Below are 21,289 nucleotides of genomic sequence, written 5' to 3' on the forward strand. Positions count from 1 at the left end.
CTTTTTTCTTTTTTTCTTTTTTTTTTGGTCAGAAATTATCCGGCAAGCTTTCGTTAATATGGCCAAAAAACATTTTGGTGAATTCTTTAACCTTAACCATACTGTTCAGGTAAGCGCCCAGAGTTCACTTGCTAGTCACCTGGACCACTGGCTGTTTAACCTTGAGAGAAGCTGGATATGTTCCCTGTCATTTGGAACCCTGTCGTTTGGAACCATGAGGCCAGGGATGCAATGGCAGGCTGGTGGGGCTGGTGGGGCTGGCGGGGCTGGTGACTCCAGGAGCACCTGCCTGCTTGGCTTCTGCTCAGGAGGAGGCTTCACTCCCCAGGAGAAATGAAAGGAGGCCTGTGCCCTGCCATCTGTTTTGCATGACCTCGCGCAGGACATGGGGCTCCACTGAGGACGAGCTGGTAGGCTGAAACTTTTTCAAGCATAAAGCACAGCGTTGTTCACTAGTCCTACTCCCAAGTTTGTATGTTTGACTCAAAGATGTTGCTCTGTGGGTTTCTACTTAGCAACTCTTCCCTGAGTTGCCTTCAGCAAAGGCAAGAGAGGGCATGTGCCACATGGGCTCTAAATAAAATTCCTCTTCTGCCCAGGCCTGGGCTCGTGGATTGAAATCTCATTCCTTAGTGCAGGCAAGCAAGAAGGACAATTTCTGTCATTTTTCCATCATGTAAATTAATTTCTTCTTTCACCCTTTTGGCCTGTTGGTAAAAATTAAATCTCAGTTCTGACTCTCGCCCACTTTCTCAGGGGCTGTGTCTGCGTCCCAGGTGCCTGCTCATGGGGTGGGTGACCTGCCTGGTCCCCAGTCACCAAGATGTCCATTGTCCTTCCCAGACGTTGGTCCCCTTGGTCCCTGAGCTCCTGCCAACCCCCGCCGGGACACATGAAGCACTCTGCTGCAGGCCTCACTGCTCTGGGCCATGGGAACTCTGGCATCCACCAAGGCTCTTCACCTCTTTTGTGCTGCCCTTGGATAGACACAGCCTTGCAACAGCTCCCGGCTCCATACCAGGGACTACGGGGCTCTCCAAGGCCATGGCCTGCACACTCCCCAGAGCCACATCAGAGCCTGGGGGGTGCGTTGCCTCCTGTGTCACAAATCTTGAGGAGTGCAGCACAGGCCGCTTCTACTCCCAGAGGGTCTACCGTCCATCGTTGTGTAGACCAAAAAGTGACTAAGGCAGATCTGCCTCGATCCGAGGTTTATTTTGCGCAGGTCGAGGATGTACCTGGGAAAAAGAAACACAAGTCCCAGTGCGATCTGTGACCTGTGCTTTTCCTAACGAGGGTTTAGAGGAACTTCAGTATTTGAAAAGGAAAGAGCAAGCTGGGAAGAATGAAGGAGGGTAGGCAGTGAGGCAGAGGTCACACTCTTGTAAGACTCTGACCAGCACTCAATGAATCTACATGTTATATGTGAAAAGAAAAGCGTGGAGGGCAAGTCAATCATGCATTCATCTCTCTCTCAGTAAATCTACATTTTACATTGGATAAAGTGTGCATGTGAAATCACAGCTTCTGTTTGGGAACAAAAGAAAGACAGTTAACTTTCCCTTTGGTATAGTAAGTTTGTGGTCCCAAGATTCTATTTTTCTTTCACAGTTGTCACATATACTTAAAAAAATAGAAAAGAAAGAGAGAGAGAAAGAACCAGCACCCATGAAACTTCACCTCTGAAACTCACCCTCTTACTCTCAAGCCACTGCTTCTGCTTTCAGTTTTAAAAAGTCTGTTTGAAACTCAAAAGCCTAGGCCGGGCATGGTGGCTCACGCCTGTAATCCTAGCACTTTGGGAGGCCGAGGCGGGCAGATCACTTGAGGTCAGGAGTTTGAGACCAGCCTGGCCAACCCAGTGAAACCCTGTGTCTACTAAAAATACAAAAATTAGCTGAAAATCACTTGAACCTGGAAGGCAGAGGTTGCAGTGAGTCGAGATTGTGCCACTGCACTGTAGCCTGGGCAACAGGGCGAGACACTATCTCAAAAACAAAAAAAAGAAAAAGAAACTCAAAGCCAGGACATAACAGTCTTAGTTCAAGCTTCTATCACAAAGTCCCACAAACTGGATGTGTCTTATTAACAATAAAAATGTGTTTCTCATGGTTCTGGAGGCTGGGAGCCTGAGATCAGTGTGTGGGCATGGTCAGGTGGCAGTGAGGGCTCTCTTTCAGGTTGCGGACGGCCACCACCTTCTTGTGTACCCTCACACGGTGGAAAGAGCGCTCTCTGGGGTTCCTTTATAAGGGCCTCAGTCACATTCATGAGGCTCTACCCTCATGATTAATTGCCTCCCACCTCCCAATACCATTACCTTTCTGCTTTGTTTTCAACATGTAAATTGCGGGGTGGGGGACACAAATGTTCAGTCCGTGGCAGTGACTCTGTGATCCCCGTTCTCTGCTATATCACCTCTTTCCTTTTTTTTTTTTTTTTCTTTTGAGATGAAGTCTCACTCTGTCACTCAGGCTGGAGTGCAGTGGTGCCATCTCAGCTCACTGCAACGTCTGCCTTCTGGGTTCAAGCGATTCTCCTGCCTCAGCCTCCCAAGTAGCTGGGATTACAAGCGCCTGCCACCACACTCAGCTAATTTTTGTATTTTTAGTAGAGATGGGGTTTTGTCATGTTGGCCAAGCTGGTCTCAAACTCCTGACCTCAGGTGATCCACCTGCCTCAGTCTCCCAGTGCTGGGATTACAGGTGTGAGCCACCACACCCAGCCTTTTTGAGATAGAGTTTCACTCTTGTTGTCCAGGCTGGAGTGCAATGGTGTGATAGCTCACTGCAACCTCTGCCTCCCAGATTCAAGTGATTCTCCTGCCTCAGTCTCCCAAGTAGCTGGGATTACAGGTGTTCGCCACTACACCCAGCTAATTTTGTATTTTTAGTAGAGATGAGGTTTCATGATGTTGGCCAGGCTGGTCTTGAACTCCTGATCTCAAGTGATCCACCCTCCTCAGCCTCCCAAAGTGCTGGGATTACAGGCATGAGCCACCGTGCCCAGTCAACCTTTCTTCCTGGACTGCATGGGTGACGTAGGAGCCCTGGGATTCCTGGGAAACAGGTATATCACACTGTTATCCCAGTGTCAGTACTGGAACCATCCCAGCAGAAGTAGAACTCCGGGAATGACTGACACCATCCCAACAGCATGGACTAAGCCTGTTCCTGATGAAGGAGCAGAAAGCTGGTGGTATGGGAGGGACTGGGGATGGCCAGAGAGGAAGAAAGGGCAGGACAGAAGGTATGTTGCAAGCGGGGAGTGAAGAAACCAGGTTCATAAGGACAGAAAGGGGGAAGTGGGACTTTCTAAAAATCACCATTTCAAGTCTCAGGACATCTTTGACCTCAGATTCGTTTTAATTCTGAGTTCAGCATCATAGTACTTCCAAATTTGTTTAAGCCAACAGGAAAGAAGAAAAAGAAGTAATGTGCTTGTCTTTCTTATCTAACCAGAGCAAGATTGAAGACATAAAAGTGAGACACACAGAAAAGGCAGAAAACATGATCCAACTTCAGTTCAGAATGGAGCAGATTGTTTTTTGTCAAGATCAGATTTACAGTGTTGTTGTGAAGAAAGTCCGAGAAGAGATTTTTAACCCTCTGGGGAAGCCTTCACAGAATATGAAGTTGAACTCTCATTTTCCCATTTATGAGTCTTCAGTTTCCTCTTTTAATGAAATAGGCGTCCACCTGAACGCCTACTTCTCCGTGAGTTCCCCGGGGGGGCAGGATCTGTACTCTCTGGCATTTGTAGAGTTGAGCAGGGACTATGCTAACCTAGAGAGGCTTTGCTGAGGGAAGGAGGGAGGGACCACTACAATGTATTAAGCCCTTTTGTACTATGATAAACTACTTGTATATTTTCTCATTTATAATTTTACACGAGCCTTGCGAAGGCATTTTTAATTAATTTCCCCACAATCAGTTTTTAAAATGAGCAGAGCATGTACTCAAAATTAATTCCGACCCCAAAATTCTTTATATTTCATATGCAGTCCATGAATTACAAAATTACTATGATCAGAATACAGCAAAATACAACAAACGTCAATGATAATGGCTACGAATCAGCTTTCTTTGGTGTCCAGAAGGCACTAACGTGCCACACTCGCCAGCCCCACAAGATAGGAATGAAATTTCCTTTCCCTAGATTTTGTGACCCAATGAACTTTTTGGCCTCTGACTTTCTATCCAGTATACAAGTATCACTGTGCCCAGGAAGGAAAAATAGCTTTTAAACTGCAAAGACACCCACCTCCCGAAGCCCTTTCTCAATCAGAATAGAGTGGTTTCCCAGCCCTGGGCACCTGGCTGCCAGACACACTGGCTGCATCTATGAAGATGGAATGAGGGGAGGATTCGAAATGGCCCTGATGCACACCCAGAAGGGAGCCAGGGGAGTCCTGGGCTGGGGGTTCTCTCCAGCAGGGAGGAGCTGTGGGGATGCCCAGAGGTGGTATGGGCTTGCTAGCCTAGCAGGGGGATTCTTAGTGCTAGAGGGGATGCCTGGAAGTAAAGAGGGGTCAGTGCAGATAGAACCTTCATGGGGCTTGATGCTGACCACTGGAGTGGAGGTGGGCGTGCCCACCAGGGCTTCACAAGGCAACCATATGCCCATCCAAGAACTCCGTGCCTTCTCTGTGCAACCACAGGCCTTGGGCTGAGATCATTCCAGCAAACCCTTCTTTCTCCCTCTTCCAGGAAACCAGCAAACGTCTCGCCAACCAGATCCCATTTATAATTCAGTATTTTATGCTCCGAGAGAATGGTGACTCCTTGCAGAAAGCCATGATGCAGATACTACAGGAAAAAAATCGCTATTCCTGGCTGCTTCAAGAGCAGAGTGAGACCGCCACCAAGAGAAGAATGCTTAAGGAGAGAATTTATCGGCTCACTCAGGCACGGCACGCGCTCTGTCAATTCTCCAGCGAAGAGATCCATTGAAGGACGGCGATGCCTGTGGTTGTTTTCTTGTAAATACTCATTCATTCTAAGGGGAGATGGTGCAGGATGCTGCTTCTGCTTTCGGGGCCACACTCTTCTGTTACTATCTGTGTCCATCTCTACTGTGCTCCCTCAGCATCAGAGCATACATCAGGGCTCCACACAGGCTCAGCTCTCTCCACCACCCAGCTCTTCCCTGACCTTCATGAAGGGGTGGGTCTCTAGTCCTTGAGTCCTGTAGCACACAGTTGCAGTGTCCTAAGCTACTGCTCTCATTCTTCACTAATTTGCATTTGTGTTCCCTTCCCCCTACAAGATTATAGACCCCAGAGTGGGAAGGTCTGGGTCAAATTCTTCTTTTGTATGTCCAGTCTTTTGCACAGCACCTGCAACATTGTAACTGCTTAATAAATGACATCTCACTGAATGAATGAGTGCTGTGGAGTGACAGAGATACCTGAGGCTATCGCTGAAGCCCAGGCCTTGGACATTTAGTGACCGTTAGCTGGTCCCTTTCAGATCCACTGGCCATGCCCCCTGCTTCCCATGGTTCACTGTCATTGTGTTTCCTGGATTCTCCACTGCCCCCCAGAAAGAAGCCTGAGTGATTCTCTTTTCTTCTTGTTTCCCTGATTATGATGAGCTACCATTGCTCTGTTAAGTCTTAAAGAGGAATTTAATAAAGCAAAGAGACTTTTTAAAAATGTAGGCAGGTTCAGTGACTCATACCTCTAATCCCAGTGACTCTGGAGACTGAAGTAAGAGGATTGCTTGAGCCCAGGAGTTCAAGACCAGACTGGGCAACATAGTGAGACCCTGTCTCTAAAAAAAAATTGGTTTGTAAGTAGCCAGACATGGTGGTGCACACCTGTAGTCCCAGCTACTCAGGTAGCTGAAGCAGGAGGATCCCTTGAGCCCAGGACTTTGAGGCTGCAGTGAGCCATGACTGCACCCTTCACTACAACCTGGGTGACAGAGTGAGAGCGAGACTGTCTTTGAACACACACATACACACACACACACACAGAGAACTTCACACCAGTGATCATCATTACGGGTAATTTTATTTTCTTCTTCATGTTTTCCTGTATGTTCCAAACTATGAACATATAGATTCCTTAATAAAAAGACAATAGAATAAATATCATTACTGATTTGTTTTAAAACCCAAGTTTGAGATGAAAAGAGGGCCTCAAAAACATTCAGCTTTGTTCAGGGGTACAGACAAGAAAGATTACATGAATTTCTTTCTTCATTTGCTGTAAAAGATATTGGAAAAGAAAGTTCAAGTCAAAAATCACAGCTTGACCAGCATCCCCAAGAGGTCTCTTGCAGAGGTCTCTTTGATTTGTGTTCAAATGCTAGTGTATTAGTCTGCTATAGCTGCCGTAACAAATATCACATGCTGGGTGGCTTAAGCTACAGAAATTTATTTTCTCCCACCTCCAGAGGCTGGAAGTCTGAGATCAAAGTGTTGCTAGGTTTGGTTTCTCCTGAGGTTTCTCTCCTTGGCTTACAGACTGCCCACCTTCTCACCAGGTCTATGCTTGGCATCTTTCTTTTATCTTACAAGGACACCAGTCCTCTTGAATCAGGTCCCCACCCTCAGGGCTTCATTTAAGCTTGATCACCTCTTTAAAGACCCTACTTCCAAATGCAGTCACATTGAGAGTTAAGACCTCAACACATGAATTTGTGTGGCGGGCAGTAGGGGGTGGGGGGCGGGCGGGGGACGCATAATTTGGTCCATTACAGCAAGTAAGAAAATAGACATGTGCATTCTGAACACAAAACTCGAACAATGACCAAAAACTTGCAAAACGGTATCTCTAATTCAAAAGGCAGCAGATCTGGCCTGAAGCAAACCAAATGATCGTGGAAAGACTGACACTGATCCATTACTTGCAATCTTCCAAATGTGGAATTCAGGGATATGTTCCAGTTATCTATTGCTGTGTAACAATCACCCCAAAACTTAGTGGCTTAAAACAGCAGAGGTATTCTTTCTCTGGATTGGGTGGGAAGTCTGTGTTGTTCCTCTGCTTGTCTCACCCATGCATCACAGTCACACAGAAGCTAGACAAGGCTGGGAGGTCCAAGGGAGCCTCACTCTTCAAACTACATTTCCATAAGGAACACTTGGGTTTCATTAGCACTGATTTCCAAAATTAAGAATGTCAACCTAAAAGGAAGAAGCTGGCTTTTTTTTTTTAAGAGGCGGGACTCATGTACATTTCCCACTTGGATGGACAGAACAGCATGTGGAGACTCACATTGTGAGCTTTTTCTCCAAGAACTACCTCAGGAACACAGCAGGAAAACCAAAATAATTCACAGACCCTTTGAAAGAAGTGGCTTGTCACTGCAAACACTGTGAGACAGCCAAAAAACTGTGAGCGCCCGAGATGTAAGAGGGGAAAGCACCTCCAAACACACATCCTCACCGAGGAACCCAAAAATCCCAGATCATGGGGGAAGGATTTAACAGTACCTAGAGGTGAAATAAATTTAGAGAGCTGAGTGAAATATAAAAGCAGTAGAAGTGGTCGGGTGCAGTGGCTCACGCCTGTAATCCCAGCACTTTGGGAGGCTGAGGCAGGCGGATCACGAGGTCAGGAGATCGAGACCATCCTGGCTAACACCATGAAACCCCTTCTCCACTAAAAATACAAAAAAAATTAGCTGGGCATGGTGGTGGGCGCCTGTAGTCCCAGCTACTCAGGAGGCTGAGGCAGGAGAATCATATGAACCCAGGACGTAAAGGTTGCAGTGAGCTGAGATCACCCCCACCGCACTCCAGCCTAGATGACAGAGTGAGACTCCATCTCAAAAAAAAAAAAAAAATTAAAACAAAGATTTTGGGGTAAAATATTTTGCTTTCCTTCAGTAGCTGGGCCACCTGTACACAGTGCCTGAACCCAGGTCCTGCAGCCCCCAGCTCGACTCTCTAAAGCTCACCAGTATAAAAGGATTTCAGCCTCTGCTCCTCCCGGCAGGGCTCTCTGGTGGGCCCCAGGCAGACATGAAGGAAAAGTCCCGCCTTGACCTTGAGGGCCAAGAGCAACCACACCAGACGCCAGCGCTCTCATGCCCAGTTGCCAAGGGATCACCTGAGGAAGGCCCTTAAAATACGAGTGCTAATGCAGGGGTCTTGGGATGGCCCCGGACCCTTCATTTCTAATAATTTCCCAGGTGAAGCCAATGCTGCTGTTCCAGGAACCACCCTTTGAGAAGCATGGGTCTATACCACACGCACAGAAGAGGAAACGAAACGAGGCAAAGAAAACCAGTCCCTGTACTCGCGCCCAGGCAGGACAAAGCGGGCGGGGGGCGCGGGGGCGGAGGCGGGGGCGGAGGCGCTGGCAGGCGGACAGACTTGCAGGCAATGCAGCCAGGAGGTGGGCAGGTTGGCCGGTTATGGGATGCTCCACCGTTCCGCGACCGCCCCCCTCCCCTGCCCAGCAGAACAGGATCCAAGCTGGGGGAGGTGCCAGTGGTGTTTGTGAGCACCACCACCTCCTCCTCGTGGCACCGCCCCCTTCTTCCCCGCCTCCTGGATTCTGAAGCCTGAAGTCATACAATTTGACTTTTCGTTTCTGGAAACCAGGGAGCAGAAATGAAACCGAAACTGAATTGTCTAGGAAATTCGCGATGGGGGCAGAGAGCGCAGGAAGAAGCCAGCCCAGTGGAGAACCCTGAGGCCCGCTTTTGCAGGACCAGGGCCGGCGTTCCGATTCCCCATTCATTCATTCCAGGAGCACCGAACCACACTGTGCCCGGATCCCAAGTGCAGTGGCACCCAGCTTGGGCCTGGGGCTGCCGGTTGACCCGGTCCTCAGCCTCGTAGCAGAGGCCAGGCCAGTGCCACAAGGCCAGGCTCCACTGGGCCCTGCCTGCCCAGGAGCCTGTGGTGTCAGGCATGTAAGTCCACCTGGGCCTGGAGGAGGACAGGTGTGCCAAAGAAAATAACATCTCAGGACCCCCAAACTCCTTATGCCAAGGGAAACATCAAGCCTGGGAACTGAGCCATCAACCCTGCCATTCTTTTTCCCAAACAGATCTCTGTTGTCAGAGGCGCATCCACAGCAACTCCATCTTAAATAGGAGCTAGTAAAACGAGGCTGATACCTACGGGGCTGCATTCCCAGACGGGTAAGGCATTCTAAGTCACAGGGTGAGATAGGAGGTCAGCACGAGGTCATAAAGGTCATAAAGACCTTGCTCATAAAACAGGCTGCAATAAGCTGGTCAAAAACTCACCACAACCAAGATGGCCACAAGAGTGACCGGTGGTGGTCCTCATTTTTACACTCCCACCAGCGTCCTGACAGTTTACAGATGCCATGACAACGTCAGGAAGTTACCCTATATGGTCTAAAAAGGGGAGGCATGAATAATCCACCCCTTGTTTGGCATATCATCAAGAATAACCATAAAAATGGTCACCTAGCAGCCTTCAGGGTTGCTTTGTGGAGTAGCCATTCTCTTACTCCTTTACTTCAGGCAGGGGAGATAAATTTCCCTTTGAGCCTGTGGACAGAGGGCAGCCTGGCAGAGGGACGGGCATCCACAAAGCCTCTGAGTGTGACCTGGGTGCTGAGTTCAGGGATGGCAAGGGAGGACTGAGACTGGATCAGAAGTTGCCTGGAAGAACAGAGGGCCATTCTCAAAGTTTAAGAGTGTGAAACTTATCTGGTAGGAAAAAAAAAGAGTAACTGCTGTGTGTTTAGTAGAGCGCACACCCCCTGCAATTTAGGTGGGAGGTTGTGAGCTTCCTAAGTAGGGAAGCTGCCTCTTGATTTCAGCATAGCGAGGAGGTGCTGAAGAGCGCAGGTCTGGAGAATAATCACCTGGATTGGAACCACAGCTCTACCAGTATGGAACCCAGCTCCTTAGGCCTCAGTCTTCTCATGGAGAACATGGTATGATAATCCTACTCCTCTGGGAGGGTGGCTGTTAAGGTGAGTGATTGCACACGAGTCCCTCTAGCTGATATTACGGGGTGGTCCTTGTTTTTAGAGCTCCCAAGATAATGGCGGGCCGCTTCCAAGATGGCGGCAAGCCTCTTGTTCTCTGACCTGGGGTTCTTGGCCTCCCAGATTCCAAGGAATGGAATCTTGGGGCATGTGGTAAGTGTTCTGGATTAGGACCAGCCTGGGCACTTAGCCATGCAGGAACAATGGCGAGCCTTTAGCCTAACTGGGAGCAGCAATGGGTGCCTCTCTGGATCAGGAGCACAGGGGACACCCTGCTGGATCCAGAGGGGTGGAAGTCAGCGGCAGGTCTGCAGTGGTGGCAAACAGCAGTTGTGGATGGCAGACAGCAGTGGTGGACAGCAAGTGAAAGCTCAGCTCCAGTCGTAACGAACACGACCAAAAGACTGCAGCTGCAAGATTTAATAGAGTGAAAACAGAGCTCCCTTAAAATGGGAGGGGACCCAAATGGGGTTACTATTGCCGGCTCAAATGCCTGGGTTTATATCCCGATCACTGTCCCTGCCCCTGTGCTCTCAGGCAATAGATGATTGGCTCTTTCTTTACCTCCTGTTTTTGCCTAATTCGCATTTTAGTGAGCTCTCTTTACTACCTGATTGGTCGGGTGTGGGCTAAGTTGCAAGCCCCGTGTTTAAAGGTGGACATGGTCACTTTCCCAGCTAGGCTTAGGGATTCTTAGTTGGCCTAGGAAATCCAGCTAGTCCTGTCTCTCTCTGACACCTAACACATACTACCTGCTCAGTAGACATGAGCTATTACTGTATGACTGCTGAATTACACCCCAAAACAATCACCTGTGCTCCCCAGGGCCCTGCCATATCATATGCATATTAGAGGCAATGAAGCACCAAAATCTAAGGCCAGGGAGGGACTGGGGTGGACAAGGGAAGTGCCTAGGGCGTTAAAACTTAAGGAGGCATTGCACCAACTGGGAGTGAGCTATGTGTGCTGTTTCCTGGGCAGGGTGCCTCACTGCCCTTCCACGCCCTGCCCTGGCTGAGGCTGTGCCTCTATCTGATTTTCAATTGCCTGCAGCTCTTTCTGATTTTGTTTGTGAACAAGGGCCCTTAGGGAAGCTTCCCGCTGTTGGAAGTAGCAGCAGCATCACTAAGTGTTTGTTCACATGAGTGCCAGCTCTGCTCACACCTACCCTGCATTCCCAAGGCACTGTTCCTGCTTCAGAAAGCATCAGCCCAGCCTGCTCACAGCCCCCCAGGATGTGCTGTTGCCTGGGTTCTTGACCAGAAAGTAACAGGCCTAGAGGGGATGAGTGTGTGTGTGTGTGTGTGTGTGTGTGTGTGTGTTGAGGTGAGGTCATTGCTGATTCCTGGGAGAACTTGTGTTTCCCTTGGATGAAGAACAGCTTGGATGGGGTTGCCCAGCCCTAGGAGTGGATCCTGCAAAGCAAAATAGACTTCAGCACAGGGAGCGGGCTGGGGGGCTCCTCCGGCTCTTGTAGGTGCAGCAGTATTGAATTTGATTCCATCCAGGTTGCCCCTGACCCCAGGACCTAAAGCTGGGGCAGGTTCTGGGCCTTGGGGTTGGTTGGGGGTGACCCTTCCTCATCATGGAAGTCTTTAGCGGGGCTTGTAAGGGACTCTGAGCTGAGCAAAGAAGAATGGAAGTGGGGTGCCAACTGCTCCCAAAGGGAAATGCCATCTCCCACTCAACAGCCAGTTAGCCGGGAATGGGAGCTCCCAAAGGGAGGGCCACCCATGGGTCTGCTTGACTCAGCCCTCCCCAACCCCTTCCACTTGTTGCAGTAAAACTCTATCCAAGGAAGAGAAAGAGACCTTTGGAGACCAAAAGAGAACTTTTAATTCGGGCACCCGGACTGACAGCAGGCTCATGCCCCAAATGACTGCCGACCCCAACAAAGAAAGCAGCTTGCTTATTTGTCGTTTGAGACAGGAAAAACAAGGTAGGATACAGGTTTCAGACAAAGACAGTAAATTACTTAACCCGTGACAATTCTGAGGAAATTGGCGATTTAGTTATCTTGACTAGTCATCCTCCAAGCTGGATAAGGCTGGGGTCCCAAGGCAGGTGATAAGCTTTCGAGATAAGCTTGCATCTGCAACTTGTTAGCAGTGCTGGGAGAGGCTGCTTAAAATTTTAGCCTATGTCTTACTTCTAAATAGCTTATACTAAATGTTAACTATTACCTATGTTTATTATTTTAAATTTTATTATTACTATTTTATTTTATTTTCCTTCCACACACCCGTTTCCACCCTGGAGAGACCAGATGAGCCAAACTCCAGGGAGGCCTAGAAATGGGAGAGGAGGAAGATGATATGGGTGTGCCTGATGGGGGTGGGTGGGGGTGGGAGTGCTGGACGGAGTTCAGGACAATAGGGGCGCTGCAACCATTAGCACACAATGCCTGGGAATCCCTGCTGGTGCTGGGATCATCCCAGTGAGCCCTGGGCAGGAACTGAAGACCCCCAATTACCAATGCATCTGTTTTCAAAACCGACGAGGGGGAGCGGGGGGGGGGGGGGGTGAGGGCATGCCTAGGTTCAAGGATATGTGCAGGCTTGGATGACTCCCGGCCATTAGCGAGCCTCTGGAGCACCTGGATCCTCACACGGGCCTGATGAAACGAGCTCCTGATTCAGCAGGCCTGGGTTCGGGCCCGAGAACCTGCCTCTCCCGCGAGTTCCCGGGAGGCCACGTGCTGCCAGTGCGGGGCCAGGAGTTAGGTTTCGTTTCTGCGCCCGGAGCAGCCCTCAGCACAGGGTCTGTGAGTTTCATTTCTTCACGGCGTGGGGCGGGGCGGGGCGGGGCGGGGCGGGGCGGGGCGGGGCGCGGGGCGGGGTAAAAGCCGCGGAGCCGGAGAGGGAGGCCGCACTCCTGCACTGCGCAGGGACCGGTGAGTGTCGCTTCTGGGGGCAGCGCCCAGTAACCGCGCTAGGAGCACGGAAACGGGCATTGCGAGAGCGGCTTTCGTGGCGGAGACCAGCACTCCGGAGCACGGGCACGGCGGGGGCATCTTCTCGGCTGCTAGTAACTAACATAATAATAGCAAGGGCGCTGATGGGCGGGCTCGGAGCACGCCTGATTCTGATTCCCACCAGGCTGCCCCGGCTCCTGATGAATCATCAGACACACCCCCACTAACCCGCGGCCTTCTTGCAGGAGAGGTTGGGAAGGGGTGGGGGACGGGGCTCGGGGGAGGTTTCCGAGGGACTCTAGTAAGCGGGAAAGGGCGCCGGGAAAATTTCAGATCCACGGCTGCGTGGGCCACGAGCCCACCCGAACGCCGACCACCGCTTTCCATCGATCGACCTCTATTTCCTGCGAACGCGCCAAAGCAAACCCAAGTCAGAGTGCGGAGGTCGCTGGGAAGGGAAGGTTCAAGGAGTCCTCGCCTATCCTGTTGAATAAAGGGGGTTCCGAGCTTGGCCGAGATGGGGCATGCGCTGGAAGACCGCTGCCCGGTGCTCCCCCGCCGCAACCGCTCCAGTGGATGCGATGCCTGGGGCCTCCCCGGCGCGTGGGGCGGACGCACCCTCGGGGTCCAGCGTAGTTGGCCGGGATCGTGGAGTGGGTGCGGTGGACGAAGGGAGGCAGGACAGTCCCGGGGGTGGCAGAAGGAGCCCAGGCACAGCTGAGACCTGCGCCCCCACCCTATCAACACTAACAGCGGGTGACTGCCGAGCTGGGCAATTGGGATGGCCCAAGTTATTTGGTCAAATTTTAAATCACGTTTGTTATTGGGAAGTAGAGTGGAGTGATGCTAACCACGCGTCTACCTCCACCCCCGGTGTCAGTCCCAAAGGGCTCCTAAAATGGCTCCGTCATCTTTCAGCCTTGGACCGCAGTTGCCGCCCAGGAATCCCAGCGTCGCGGTGGACACGCCTCCCACTGCCTCCCTGGCGCCCCTGCCGCCCACCTGCTCACCCAGCTCAGGGGCTTTGGTAGGTAGCAGTGCATTTGGTCTAAAGTGCAAGATGTTCTCTCTTTTATTCATAACAAATTTAAATGCTAGTGGGGTTTGGGGGAAAAACGCTTTAAGAAAAGGTGAATGTCAGTCCTGCAAGAGTTAGTTTTAAAACTAGACTGGATTGGCACATGTATACCTATGTAGCAAACTTGCACGTTCTGCACATGTACCCCAGAACTTAAAAGTGTATGAAAGAAAAAACTAGACTGGATTATGTTAGGAAAGTAGTAGACTTGCATCTTAGGTATTTCCTAGAGCGTAGGTAGTAGGTGATGCTTATTAGGGGTTTTGGGAGAGGAAGGGGACTGAATCCTACCTCCCATCCCTGCTCCTCTATGGGGTCTGAGCTGAGGAAGCTTCCCCACAAGGAGAGAAAGCCCCTGGCAACGCTGGATGTCACCTCCACCCTCACTGCAGGAATTCTGTGGCCACACTGCTGGGAGATCGTTTCTGGGTCTGGAGGCTACAGGAAAACTCCTGCGCCCTGAAATCTGGAGTGGAGAAGGCCGCCATCCAGCCACCACCATTCCAAGGGACAGCAGAAATGAAGTGGGCCGTTGGGTTCTTTTTTTTTTTTTTTGTAATTTGAGACAGGGTCCTACTCTGTTGTCCAGGCTGGAATGCAGTGGTGCCATCTCAGCTCACTGCAACCTCCGCCTCCCAGGTTCAAGCAATTCTGGTGCCTCAGTCTCCTGAGTAGCTGGGTTTACAGGCACACTTCACAACACCTGGCTGATTTGTATGTTTTTAGTAGAGACAATGTTTCACTATGTTGGCCAGGCTGGTTTCAAACTCCTGGCCTCAAGTGATCCACCCACCTTGGCTTCCCAAAGTACTGGGATTACAGGCATGAGCCACTGCACCCAGTCAGGTTCATTTTAATTGTTAACCAGATTTCCTCCAGCTGTGTGCTGTCACTTTCCCAAAAGGTTTCAGGATGACCCAGTAGGCAATGAGCGATTCTCAAATTCAAGATTTATTGTGAGCAATTCACACACACCATTGAGCAGACATTCACAGTACAATGATTAAAGGGAGTGATTAGGGTAAGGACCCACAGTGGAGGCTCCGGAGGCCAGCCCACTGACAGCCACTCCAGGGAATCAGGAAGTCCCTCTCTAGTGCTGGGTGGTGGAGGGAAATCTGTTCCTCCAGGGGCCTCATCTTGGGCTGCCCAGCTGCCAAAGTCAGGAAGAAGCTTTCAGAAATCTCACTGCCAAGATTCTGAAAATGCTTCAGACGTTGCCAGTCCCTTGCTGCTTTTGCGATCCTCCGTGGGTGTGTGTGCCACCGGGTCCTTATCCACTGGGGTCTCTGGTGGCGTTGGGCCACAGCAAGTGTTCCTTCATCCCCTTAGTCTACCACACACGATTACCACTTTGAAGAAAAACCCCTTTACTAAGAGCGAAAATGAGAAACATGTATGTTTATTGTTTCTAAAGAAAAAACCTACTGTGGGCTTAATGCCACCTAATACGAGTGCCTCCATTTTGAGACATTAGTCACAAGTCATTATATGTCATGGGCACAAACTTGACCTGGGCAGGGATGGAAGGAAGCCCCTGCACAGGGGCAGTTGCTCAGGATGTGAGAAGAGCCTGGTGCATAACCCCATCCATGCCCACCTAACACCTCAGGCTCTGACCAGTGGGGCTGTGCAGTGACGAGTGGATGGAGGACTGGAAAAGAGAGAGGTGGGAGGCATGTCCAGGCTCCCTGCAGCCTCCTCTGCAAACACAGGGTGCAGCCGAGACATTTTAGGAGCATTTTGGGATGGAGAGCTAGGAGTCACCACCTCTTGGCTCTTCCAAGGCCAGAGCTGGTTTAGTTTGAAGACTGCAGCTGGATGCCGAGCTCCATGGAGGAGTAAGAAATCAGTTTGAACTCCTGAGACTGCCCTGTCCCTGAAATCCAAACTAATGTTCCGAATGATCAGGGAAAGGTGCAAACGTTTATGGTTTACAGACAAAACCCATAAGGTTTAGCTTTCAGAAAATCTCAATTTATGAAACAAATTAGGGAAGGGAATCTACTCACCAAGTCCTGTTTCAGCTGATTGAGTGGAACCTGTGGTCATGAGGTGCAAGTCCTGGTCTCAACGATGCTCCGTATCTGGCTGCAGAAAGTCCAACTGAGGCAACCATAGCCCAGAAGACTGACACTCCTGAGAGGCAGATAAAGTGGTGGTCTTTGGTATCGAGCCTGGGATGCCCTGGGCACATGAGGTCTTTCCAAAGGCATGGGAGTTTTAGGGAATAAATTTCCAGATTGTCAGACTCCATAAATACCGTTTACAATGGATTGCCTTTTGTAACCGTTCCACTCCTACCTGACAAAAGAGGTGGGCGGATCACGAGGTCAGGAGATTGAGACCATCCTGGCTAACACTGTGAAATCCCATCTCTACTAAAAAAAATACAAAAAATTAGCCAGGCGCGGTGGCGGGCACCTGTAGTCCCAGCTACTCGGGAGGCTGAGGCAGGAAAATCGCTTGAACCCGGGAGGTGGAGATTGCAGTGAGCCAAGATCGCGCCACTGCACTCCAGCCTGGTAACAAAGCAAGACTCTGTCTCAAAAAAAAAAAAGGAATACATCCCTTCCTTCCCATCCAAATCAAACAAGGATGCCTGTCCTGGAAGCGTTTAAACCCGGGGAAGGGAGACAGAAAAGGATAGTTTTAAGTATTGGCGTCAGGGACGTGTTCTTTAGCCAAGGCAGCATGAACCCGTGGCAGTGCTTCCCGACCTTCCTGACGTGGGCGTTTCTGTGAACTCCAGTGTGACAGGAGAAATGGCGTTGGCTCAGGTGTGCAGCTAGATATGTTACAGAGCAGGGCGGCGAGTTTGTTTTAACCTGTCCCTTCAACCCCCATGATATTGACAAAGATCACGTGGCTCTCGGGGAAGGTTCCCGTGAGGAGAAGCAAGGAGAGCATCCTTACATATTATTGATCCAGGCAGCAGATTTGCAGCAAAACTCTGCTTTATTCATCTGTTAAAATAGTGGAAACATAGGAAAAGGATTCTGGGAAATCAGAATCGGCTTCAGACCTCCTGCACTTGCACGGTTCTCAGCCTTGGGAATGGGAATGGGACTGGGTGGGTGGGTACTCTTGGGTGTTCCGCAGGTTTGGGTCTTACTTGTATACTTTGCTTGATTTCAAGGAGGTGCAGGAGAACAGCTCAGTGATACCATCTAACTTGTTGATGTTACTTTTATTTGAAGGAACGTATATTGGAGGTAAGTTGGTGCATGCTATTTTCTATAACATTTATTTTGAGTCATAGGAGAAAGATTTTCAGTTACTTTTATCCAAGATTATTAGACACTGTAAAATTTTGTATTTAGACACTTGTCCTACAACATTTTAAAAATGAATTTCAAATACATGTGTATTTGTAGTGCAGACAATATAAGGCAGTCAGTTACATGCTTTCAAGAGTAAAATGAATGACATTTCATTTCCCCCACTTGTGGGAGAAAAAGAATGAAAATGTGAAATTGATGATCAAAAGAAAGAGCATAAAAGACTTAGAGCTCACATTTTTTTTAAACTAAAGGTTTGGGTGTCAAATTACCATAACATTTGGATTCCCTTGGCTACACTGGAAACAGTTCTATAACAATTTTATTTTTAAATGTAAAGTTTTTGTTTTTGTTTGTTGTTGTTTTTAAGACAGAGTCTTGCTCTGTCAGCCAGGCTGGAATGCAGTGGTGTGATCTCGGCTCACTGCAACCTCCACCTCCCAGGTTCAAGTGATTCTCCTGCCTCAGCCTCCCAAGTAGCTGGGACTACAGGCATGTGCCACTACTTCAGCTAATTTTTATATTTTTAGTAGAGACAGGGTTTCACTATGTTGGCCAAGCTAGCTTCAAACTCCTGACGTCAGGTAATCCACTCGCCTTGGCCTCCCAGAGTGCTGGGATTACAGGCGTGAGCCACCTCTCCCGGCCTTTAAATGTAAAATTTTAAATTGTATTACAGTTGCATCAGAAATTGTGTCCTTTGTTATCCTATTCAAATTTATACGGAAAACATTTTTGAAATTCGGCCTCAAATTATGACAGGAGATACACAGAAAATCTTTTGGGGAACAGAGGCATATTCTTTATTTTTATTTTTATTTTTTTATTTTAAGACAGCATCTTGCTCTGTCACCCAGGCTGGAGTGCAGGAGCATGATCTCAGCTCACTGCAACCTCTGCCGGCCAGATTCAAGCAGTTCTTTGCCTCAGCCTCCTGAGTAGTTGGGATTACAGGTGCCCGCCACCATGCCCAGCTAATTTTTTTTGTATTTTTAGTAGAGATGAGTTTCACCATCTTGGTCAGGCTGGTCTTGAACTCCTGACCTCATGATCCACCCACCTCAGCCTCCCAAAGTGCTGAGATTACAGGCGTGAGCCACGGCGCCAGGCCTAGAGGGATATTCTTGAAGCGTCTTGAGCGGGGAGGCCGCATGTGTCTTCATCTGACCTTGGCTTCTTTGGGTCCCTCTGTTTCTCTTTCTGTGAATAAAGAGCCAGTGAACACACACCATGTCCCAGGCACTCTTCTAGGCTCTGGGGACATCACCAAGAACAACTAGTCAGAGTCCCCGCCCCCAGGGGCCTTCCCTTCTGGTGGTGGGTTTGGTTCCATGGTTGAATACACTCAGCTGCTTATCTGTTGAATAGGCATCTGCTTTATTTTAAGCTTAACTTAGAAAGAAGGAAGATGGTTCTTTCTGAAGTGGACATTGTAAAAGCTGATCCAGCTGCTGCATCCCAACCTCTATTACTGAATGGAGATGCTGACGTGGCCCAGAAGAGTCCAGGCTCGGTAAGTTGCTCTCTGAAAGTCGCTATCCATGTGACGTGAGCCATGTCCACTCGAGGCTGCCCTTTTCTGCAGAGGTGCTGCTGCTGCCCCAGAGATGCCTGCTCTCTCACCTCTCCTGTGCCAGGACGCAGATCCTGACCCTCTACTTGCCAGCTTACAACCCAGTGTAGACTCATGGCCTTAGCCGACTGTGGGTGGAGGTGCTGCTGGGGTTGGGGCCACCGGCTGAGCTGTTGATGGGTTCATGTAGGAATTGGCCCAGGCCCTGGGTTCAAGGAGCACTAGATTTGTTTCTCCTGCCCACATCATGATTCAGTCTCAAGCTACAAACCGTGGGGCATCATTAGGATATTATCTCTGTAGGGAAGCCACGTGGTGCATTTTTTGCCCAGAATCAAGACATATTTTTGGTGGGAAGCAATCATGGCCCCTGGAATCAGTCCAACCTGAGTTGGTCCCGACGCTGACACTCCCAGCTGTGTGATCGTGGGCAGTTATTCCTCCTGTTATAAGCCTGGTTTTCCATATCTAAAATGAGAATAATAGTCTTTGCTTTATATGGCTGTTGAGAGGAGTAAGTGCAGGGAGTGTCCAGGCACTCAGAGTGCTCAGTTTCCTATTACCATGGATCATTGGTCTGTTTCAGGCTGGCTCTGTTTTCCTAGGCAATGTTAAACAATTTTTCAAACAATATTTTAAAACCATTGAATCATTTAGGAAAAACACAGAGGACCACCACCTTTCCACCGCCCTGATACCACTGTTTACATTTTTCTGCATTTCCCTGCCTCGTGCATCTCTTGTCTGGCTGTAAGAGATGTAATTATGTCAGAGTGTGGGGCAGGAGGAACTCTCCCTCACTCATACTTGCCTGCTTTAGAAGCAACTTGGCCTTTTCCAGTCAAGGAGAGCACAGTGTGTCTTGTGATCTGACAGTTCCACTTCTGGGGATAGACGGTGGTTCTCAAAGTGTGACCCGCAGACCAGTCCATCAGCATCACCTAGGAAGTTGATTGAAATGCAAATGACCAGCCCCTCCTCCCACTCTCAGACCTGGTGAATTGGACACTCTGGGGCAGTGCCCACCCCCTGTGCTTTACCAGGCTCTCCAGGTGATTCTGCTGCATGCTGGAGTTTGAGAACCGTGTGTAAACTCTTGCACATCCCCCTGGGAGCCACCTGCATAACAGCACTGTTTATAACAGCAAAACCCGGACTCTGTCCACGTGCCTGTCATGGTGGAATGGATCCTGGGAGTGTGGTACGTTCATGTAGCAGAATTCTATGCAGTAGTAAAAAGGAATGAACTAGATTTTCAGGCATCAAAATGGCTGCGTCAAATGAACAATGTTGAACCAAAGAACTGAGTAACACAGGAAATATACAAAATGATTCCACTTATATAAAATTCCCAAACAGGCAGCAATAAGCAATATACCATTGTAGGAAAAACGTATAGGTGGCAAAACTATAAAGAAAAGCAAGGATGTGATGATTGCAAGCCTCAGGATAGAGGGACCCTCTGGAGGTGAGGGAGTAACAGGAAGGAGGTGACTAGGGAGGTGTGTGCAATGTCCTAAGTACTGGGAGTGTTTGTGTTCTTAACCCAAGTGGTTAGTACATGCGCATTTGCTTTATTATGTTTGACACACTTTTGTAAATAGGTAGTATAAATAAATGAAAACAAAACAAAAAGTTACAAGGTGTGAACTAAGACCAAGGCTATTGATGGTATTCATGCATTTGGTAAGGCTGTGGTTCTTAGTCAGGGGCCATTTTGCTCCCTGGAACTTGTGGCCAGGTCTAGAGACATCTCAGTTGTCACAACTCAGGGTGAATAGTGAATAGAGGCCAGATACTTGGCTAAACCTCCTACAATGTGTAGGGCAGCCCCTGCAACAAAGAATCATCTGACCCCAAATATAAAGAGCTTCTTGTCCTGATATAAAGAAGCTATTCTAGTGAAAACTTATGTCCATGTTGAAGCATGCACAAAAATAGTCATTAAAAAGAAAGAGGTAAAAGATGAGATGATTTTCTCATATTTTCTTCCTGAACCCCAATCAGCCCACATTTGGAAAATTGTGCCCAGCTGCTGGTAGGTGGGCAGGATGAATGTGAAGTCTGCTGCTTTCTCTGTTTTTATGCAAGTACTTCACTGTTTTGATTACTTTAACTTTATAGTAATTATGGAAATTAGGTAATGCTAGTCCTCTGACTTTGTTCTTCTTTTTCAAAGTCATTTTGACTAAGAATATTTAGATCATTTATATTTAATGTGACTGATAATATAATTAGGTTTGAGAAGATCATCTTGCTATTTGTTTTCTATTTATCCCACCTGTTCTTCATTCCCCCTTTCCTCTTTTTCTGCCTTCTGGATTAATTATTTTTTATGATTCCATCATGTCTCCTTTGTTGTCTTATTAAGTATAACTCTTGGTGTTTATAGCATATATCTTTAATAAGTCAACCTTCAAGTGATAGTCTGTCCCTTCATGTATAGTGTGAGAACCTTGGAATAGTGTACTTCCATCTCTCTGCTCCCAGCCTTCATACTATTTCTATCATGCAT

At 48.9% G+C, this 21,289-nt stretch overlaps 2 protein-coding genes across 15 annotated transcripts in view; both read left to right on the plus strand.

Annotated features, from left to right (window-relative positions):
- The window catches only part of MX2 (MX dynamin like GTPase 2), a 44,014-nt gene extending 38,358 nt beyond the window's left edge, over positions 1 to 5,656 (plus strand). For 7 of the 9 annotated variants that reach the window (XM_031665750.1, XM_031665753.1, XM_009202221.4 and 4 more), the window contains exons 12-14: positions 33 to 109; positions 3,462 to 3,716; positions 4,710 to 5,379. In XM_031665750.1, the coding sequence (XP_031521610.1) occupies positions 33 to 109; positions 3,462 to 3,716; positions 4,710 to 4,952 (575 nt within the window). In that variant the 3' untranslated portion in view covers positions 4,953 to 5,379. Of the gene's footprint in view, positions 1 to 32; positions 110 to 3,461; positions 3,717 to 4,709 lie in introns of those variants that run through there. The other 2 variants (XM_003895463.5, XM_021935502.2) reach the window with 2 other exon arrangements.
- Positions 5,657 to 11,849: 6,193 nt separating this feature from the next.
- The window catches only part of MX1 (MX dynamin like GTPase 1), a 36,169-nt gene continuing 26,729 nt past the window's right edge, over positions 11,850 to 21,289 (plus strand). Inside the window, exons 1-4 of one of the 6 annotated variants that reach the window (XM_031665754.1) lie at positions 11,850 to 11,867; positions 13,761 to 13,869; positions 17,060 to 17,135; positions 18,589 to 18,714. In XM_031665754.1, the coding sequence (XP_031521614.1) occupies positions 18,610 to 18,714 (105 nt within the window). In that variant the 5' untranslated portion in view covers positions 11,850 to 11,867; positions 13,761 to 13,869; positions 17,060 to 17,135; positions 18,589 to 18,609. The other 5 variants (XM_009202220.4, XM_003895462.4, XM_017956428.2 and 2 more) reach the window with 5 other exon arrangements.

Source organism: Papio anubis, chromosome 4 (assembly GCF_008728515.1).
Source record: "Papio anubis isolate 15944 chromosome 4, Panubis1.0, whole genome shotgun sequence".
NCBI lineage: Eukaryota > Metazoa > Chordata > Mammalia > Primates > Cercopithecidae > Papio > Papio anubis.